General features: G+C 39.4%; 2 protein-coding genes across 2 annotated transcripts; both read right to left on the reverse strand.

Moving 5' to 3' along the window:
* Positions 1-416: 416 nt before the first annotated feature.
* get3 (guided entry of tail-anchored proteins factor 3, ATPase) lies at positions 417-4,276 on the reverse strand. The gene is made up of 7 exons (XM_015058271.1): positions 4,071-4,276; positions 2,883-3,030; positions 2,062-2,210; positions 1,809-1,959; positions 1,585-1,692; positions 1,012-1,209; positions 417-668 (listed from the first exon to the last, which is right to left on the reverse strand). The coding sequence occupies exons 1-7, from the start codon at positions 4,211-4,213 to the stop codon at positions 540-542; spliced, it is 1,026 nt and encodes a 341-aa protein (XP_014913757.1). The 5' UTR covers positions 4,214-4,276; the 3' UTR covers positions 417-539.
* Positions 4,277-5,365: 1,089 nt separating this feature from the next.
* LOC106963381 (noggin-3-like) lies at positions 5,366-6,427 on the reverse strand. Its single transcript, XM_015058260.1, has one exon. It carries the CDS (start codon positions 6,425-6,427, stop codon positions 5,528-5,530), a length of 900 nt encoding a protein of 299 aa, XP_014913746.1. The 3' UTR covers positions 5,366-5,527.
* Positions 6,428-7,079: the final 652 nt, after the last annotated feature.

Below are 7,079 nucleotides of genomic sequence, written 5' to 3' on the forward strand. Positions count from 1 at the left end.
AAGCACCAAAGTCACACAGACAAAACGAGGTGTTGACTTCAACCATCTGGAACCTTTTTAAACAAACAGAACTGTCAAAGAAAACGGTCAGAACCACGACTGAACTCTGACCCGAGATGGGACGGTTCTGTTGAGACCAAGATGAATGCAGTAAGACTAGAACGACTGCCACAAAGGATATGAGCACGAGAGAATAAACCGAGAGTTAGACTGCATATACGCACCGCCTCATCTCACAGTACAGCAGGTTGTGTGTGTGTGTGTGTGTGTGTGTGTGTGTGTGTGTGTGTGTGTGTTCTCATCAGCTCCCCTTCAGTTGGGAATGTGGGAATGTGAGTGTGTTGTTGATGGAGGAGCGTTCTGCTTCAGAGGACAGAGTGGATCATTATGAGGCTGTTGCTGCAAAGTTTAAGACGGGGTGGGAAAACTCGGAGCAGGCGCGTTCAGACTGTCGAAGTGTTTTGTCTACAGACTTGGAGGGAAGAGGAGGGGGCAGGAGGGTTAGGGGGCGGTTGAGAAGAGGTCCGACAAGTGAGAGATCACTTGTTTGGGGGTTTGTATGGTTCCAGAAGCTGCTTCGAGAACGTGTTGACCTTCTCGGCACCTCGAACTTCATGAGGCAGCAGCGGTAACTTAACTATGTGGAAATCTTCATAAAGATCCTCCATCTGCAGGGACAAGGCAGACCAACAATGAACACATGGGAAAGTGGCAATCGCTGCTTTAAATGTTGGATAATTACACATCAGTGAAATAAATCCTGCCTCTTTTGCTACCAATGTTTAATTTGTTTTGTCAAATAAAGGCTCTTGGGGGTGAAAAGTATTACTTTATGTGATTAAGACAATATTTCAAAACATTGGGTCACATTCATTTTACATTTTTATTTATCCCTTTTGCATTAATTTTGGGGGAATTGGCTGTTGGCGACAAAGAGCCGGTAGTTGTGACGTCAGTGACTTAATAAAAAGTTAAAACTATTCAAAGACAGAAAACACTTGCAGGCCGTACCTGGTCTAAATATTTGGACTGAATTTTGTGGCGGGCTTCACACATCTTGCAAGGCTTCTCTGCTTCGGGGAAAACCAGCTGGTTGACAATGATGTTGTGCGTGTCGATGCGACACTTGGCCAGTTCCTGGATCAGCCGCTCCGTCTCGTAGAGCGACAGGAACTCGGCGATACAAACACAGATGAAGGTCGTCTGTTCCTGGAAAAAACATTAGCAGGGAAAACAGAGGAGTTAGAAAAAAAACCACGTGCTTCTTAGAGCACATTCAGATGGACAACAGCTGTCATAAGATACAAAGTATTTGACCATTTTCTAATAATATCCCCATGTATTCAAAACAACCAAGTTATTCCTGTATTCATGAACAAAAGGAAAGGACTGATGGACAGACTGAAGAACAGAAAGGTAAATAGACAGGGAGAGGGCAGACAGGTGAAGTGTACTAAAATGTTAAAACATTTGATTCTGGCAACTAAAAGGTAAATTTATGAGGTAACACAAACTCAAGGTGACTCTTTACAGAAGGTGACTTGTAAGGAGTGACACTATTAAATGTGTAAATTAAATACTTACAGGATCTTTGAACTGCTCACTAACAGAGCGAATGACTGGTAGAGTTTCCTCCAGTTTGGACGCCAGCTGGTCTGCATTCATGTCACCCAGACCAAGCATGTTACACATCTGGGAATAATAATAATAATAATAATAATAATAATAAAAAGAGATGCTATTAAAGCCTCACTGACAGTCATTTCCTCACGCAGCTATCTAAACCCGGGTAGAAAAATCCAGTGCACCTGAGAAATGAAGGGGCTGATCTGGTTCTTAATTTTCATGAGGCGACCCAGCCCTCGCTCCACGATGGTGGGGAAGTTGAGCAGACGCAGCGTGTGGCCGGTCGGCGCAGTGTCAAACACCACAACTGAGAAGTTCATTCCTTTCACTAGCCTGTTTCAACAGGTAAATAAAGCACACCAAGTTCAATAAAACGACACCAAGCAAACACATCGTTTTACATTTCTAATTGTTATTTACGCATTTATTTTTCACCTCATGACCTCTGCGTAGCTCATGGCCTCGTCAATGCCAGGGAAAGCACTCATGGCTTCCTGCATCATTTTCTTGCCCATGCTGAGCATGTTGTCCTCCTCGAAGAATTCGTCAGGCAGTTCGGCGACGCCCAGACTCGGGTCGATCTCCTGTTTAAAACAAATATGAATGATGAGGGGAAAATACACAAGTGGCCTGTTGTTTCCTGCCCTTGTGACAAGTGGTGAACTAATGCAAAAAGCTTCCCAAAAAAAAAAAAAAAAACAGGACAAATAAACCTTTTTGTGGTTTTCTTAATGGCCGACTCCAATTTCCAAATGCTGGATCAGATGAGACATTCTGACAACAGTCATAGATCCAAAAAATAAAAATAAATAAATAAATGAAGGACTAAGTTCAGGCGTCTTAAAGTAATTTTATATCACTTGGAAAAAGCACTGAATTTGACTAAATTGATCAAATAAAAAACTTGAATAATTACAGTTCTTGTGATTAAAGTTGTTTATATAATTTTGTCAGTATAGCTTCAACTCTCAGTGCTGTTTTAATTTTGTCACACAACTATGTAGAAAAAATAAATCACCAGTCACTGTACAATTTGTTTCACTATAAAAAAACAACAACTTGCACGTGCAAGAAGGCGACTGGTTTGCACAAAATATAAAGGCCCAATAGTTTCTAACACTATTAACCCATCTACTAACCCAAACTCTTGAACCTTGCTACATACGTTACCAATCAAAATTCTGATTCTAAAAAAGATTTTTGATTTGTTCAAAAGATTTTTATTATTTTTTAAATTATTATTCATTATGACTTACCATTGCAAAGAGGTTTTCATAGCCCTTAACTTTAGTAGGCACCTTCGAGAATTTCTGGTCAAAAGCATCAGAGATGTTATGGGCAGGATCTGTGGATATGATGAGGACGCTCTCTCTGACGGCAGCCAACTGGACGGCCAAACTACAGCTAAACACACACACACACACACACACACACACAAAAAACATATGTTTTAGATACTTAATTTCTAGAATTTTTGCAGAATGTGAATAAAACTTCAGAAAGGTGGAATTAAAAATTGCACTGCAAATCTTTATGTTTAATACGATAATGATGGTTAGTGTAGCCACGTAACTCAGTATGGATAATAAATGCTTAGCAGGAGCTTTGTTTTGAAGATTTCCTGTCACTTCTGAGCTATCCTTATTTAAAGTAACTCAACTAAGCCCTGTTGAAAATTGGGACCAAACAGTATTGTAAGAATGCAAAACATTGTAAGCATGTTCTTTTGCCTTTTTTGATAGCCTAATGCATGTTTCTTTTTATATATAAACAAAAAGTGGTTTTCTTTTCATTTAACCAAATCAAAGTAAAATCTGTGCAAAAATGTTAAGTAAACGCAAATATAAATTTAGCAAAATCCAAAATAGAAAAAAAATAAGCTGGGGGAAAAAAATCCCAATTAAAAATAATAGAACTTTAGGAAAGAAAACTGGCCACTTTGTAGAACTCTCTCACACAGACGGACCTGTATTTGGGCCATTTTTCTGACCGTTTTGACATGTTTATTCCGTCCTTCAAGCCTGGTGGCTAATGCTAACCTTTCTGATTGTCGTTTTACGTTGTTGTCCAATTGATTTTTTTTATATACATTTTTTTTTTAAATCTATAGATGTACAGCAGGAAAATCTGTAGCTAAAAGAGAGCTACATGGAGACGAGAAAGTCATAATTTAATTTAAAGAACATAAATTAATGAATTGTGGCAGCAAGCTAACTTTAGCTGCTGACTGTGCTAGACAGTAGCTACCCGATAAACAGGTAACACTAATTTATTCACAAAAATACAAGTAAGGGTGTTCTGATTAAGTTTAATTATTCCTATCAATAAAACTAACACAACTTGTTCATTATCTGATCAAAAAAACCTTCAGCGTGTATTAAAAGCTAGCTTGAGGTCAATATTTCAGCTAGCTCGAGTCGCCAAGAGCATTTCCTTCGACTGACCTGCAGGTGGTTTTACCGACACCACCTTTCCCACCAACGAAGATCCATTTCAGGGATTTCTGTTCGATTATGTTCTTCAGAGTCGGCTCTAAAGGCTCCACATCAGGTGCGTCTTCAAATTCGTCGTCCATCGCAGCGGCCATCTTGAATGTGTACAGTCACCGTTCAGCTGAGGCAGACTTGCTGCGTTCAAGAACTCCCGGAATTCCAAATTAAAAGGGCAACTTTTTTCCTGCGGATGTTTGAACGGAGCACTTGAAGTGAGTCTTCAAATACACTTGGATACGTAAAAAAGTGCACTAATCATGTCAATGCTGCTTACTAAAGCCTATTCTTAAATGTAAGGAAACAAACTAACTTACACAGGGAATTGTTGGGTTTTCGGTCAACGCACCATTGGATGTACATTAATCTCACTGACCATAAACCCGATTAATCAAGCCAAGTCTGATAGTGCCAGTAATACTCAAAAACAACAAATACCCCAAAAAACGTGCATTTGGTAAATCTAACTTGCGAGACCAGAAATAGGTCTGACATACATCCGGTAAACAAACGCAAGCCACCAGTTTTGAATGGTGAAACACTTGTAATAACAACTGCATTTACAATTGTAAAAAAAAAAAAAAAAAAAAACAAAATGCTCGTCAGTCGTTCTCATGGTTAATTGTGACAACGACTGACGGACAGAAAACCCAATTGGAGCAACTCTTGACCGCAAAGACGTGTTCCTTGGATCAGAAACATCCGGAGCGTTTGTCCTGAAGATCCCAATAGTTGTGGGAGCAGACAGAGTATGCAGAAATTTGTAGTGAACACTTCATCTCAGGTTGGTGCTGCGTTTGCTGGTTTAAATACATTTACATGCATATCACTATTGGTGTCAGCTTTATCACGGCTGGTAAGCCTGAAAACACTCTTACTCGATGATTGAAATTTATTACCTATGATTTTTTTTTTCCCTCGGAAACTTTCCCTGATATGTAGCAAGGAGTTCTTTTTTTAAAAACTGTGCAGTTTTAATATGATTTTAACATCCACAATCTATGTTAATTTCATTTTTTTATTTTCTTACAGGATCAAAATCAATTCCCCATCTAAAAAATAATTTAGTGTTTACTATTCATCTAGGAGTGGTGTGAAATCAATAATCAATAAGCTGACAAGCCTTTTACAAAGACACAGAGGAGCAGTCAATGTGGTCAGCTAAATAAAATCACATTTACTTCTTCCATTTCTTTAAGACACTTTTCTTAATTTTGAACTAAATTAGCCAAAAAAGTATTGCCAAGTGCTTCATGAAAATTTATAATCTTTATTATAACACCAAATTTGAAAGCAGTGTTCATTAAAGATATGCAGATTTACAAGACGTTATTTAGGCAGCGACATTAAGCAGCATAATTACATTTTTAGTCAGCTTTATTCACAACCGAACGCCACTAAAACACAAAAAATCAATTTCTGTAGACAAAGGTAAACAGGGAAGTAGTAAAAAACATCTTTTTACACGAACAGATACAAGAGGTGACCACAGGATGAGACACTTGTCTCCATAAACATATTTTGACTCCTCCGCTTGTCTCAGTCTCAGTGTGTTCACACTTTTCTCCTTTAAGGTTCTTGGATCCATCTCTAATTTCCAGGCAGTTCCAAGCCAGAATCTTAATTTGCGCTGTCTGAGCTCGCACACACTTCATCCCTTTGGGAAAAGAGCAGCTTCTCTCCTTCTCCGGCCTTTCACAGTCAGTCTGTCGCAGCCAGCGTGGCCAGAACGCCGGGCCCAGGTCTACCCACTGGTGGTGCAGTTTACACCCTGCCGAGTTCACCAGCCAACCTCTGAATGTTTCTGCAATCTCAGAGGGAAGAGAACTGAAGTTCAGGTCTGCAGCTTCTTTCTCCAGTTTCTGTAGACGGATTGCTTCAGCCTCTTTGAGCTCCAGAGAACTACGGCTTAACCTTTTTGCCAAGGCGGTGAACTGAGAGTCTGAGAAAAACTCACTTCCAGAGGCGGTTTCTGAAGGCTGATCCACAGACATCCACAACGGGTCAAAGTTGGATCCCAAGAGGTGGAACAGACGAGAAGGGCGGAGATGTCTGGGTTTGGGGTTGCAGCGATGGTCGTCAGTGTTTGTCACCAGGTTGTACGGACGGATCGACTGAGAGTAGGAAGGCAGGCTGGCTCTCAGCTGCAGAAACGGTGAATCCCAGTCCATGTCCTCCTGGCTTTTATTGACAGTCCCATTCGGAAGCTGAATTGAAATGTTAAATGTAAGGGCCATGGAAACGTGTAAAAGAACAGCGAGACTCCATCTGAACCGCGCAACAACGCGGAATGCTGTGCACACGGTCCACATTATGCAGGGCACCAAGTAAATGAATACTCACTCATCAGTGTAGTCTCTCTTTAAGAGAGCGTAGGTTTTGGTACCTCTGGGAGTCTGAGAACCCAAAGCCAGACATCCTTGAGCTTTTAAACAATAACATGCCAAATTTAGACAAACATAATACAGAGTGTGCTCAAAGAGTACAAGTTCCCACACCTCATTTAAGCCTCCAATATTCCAAACAGCCAAATTCTTGGGCAAAATTGTGTCTCTCACTTTTTCATCATTTTTGTCCTCTTACTTAAATCAACTCTTTTTATCCATCTCTAATTTCACAGTTAAAGTATTTTAAGTAATTTGTGTGAGATGCAACATTAAGTACCTGTATGAGTGGAGCTGGAGAGATTGAGAAAGATAAAACTAAACAATCTTAACTTCTGACCAAAAGGTTATAATTGTGATTGTATCCATTTACTAAATTGGTTAATGAAAGTTGTGAATTCTAAATATATATATATATATATATATTTTTATTTTTTTTATTTTTTTTTTGAGAATGCAGATGCCTTCACCCATTTTCTTACCCAGAGTGTCATGCATTTATCTTGGGGTTTGATATTCTGCTTTGGCTTTTAATACAAACATTGTTGGACTTTATTTATAAATCAATCTAGATGAAGTT

This window comes from Poecilia latipinna, unplaced genomic scaffold (assembly GCF_001443285.1).
Source record: "Poecilia latipinna isolate Pla-1442-1.1 unplaced genomic scaffold, P_latipinna-1.0 Scaffold1528, whole genome shotgun sequence".
NCBI lineage: Eukaryota > Metazoa > Chordata > Actinopteri > Cyprinodontiformes > Poeciliidae > Poecilia > Poecilia latipinna.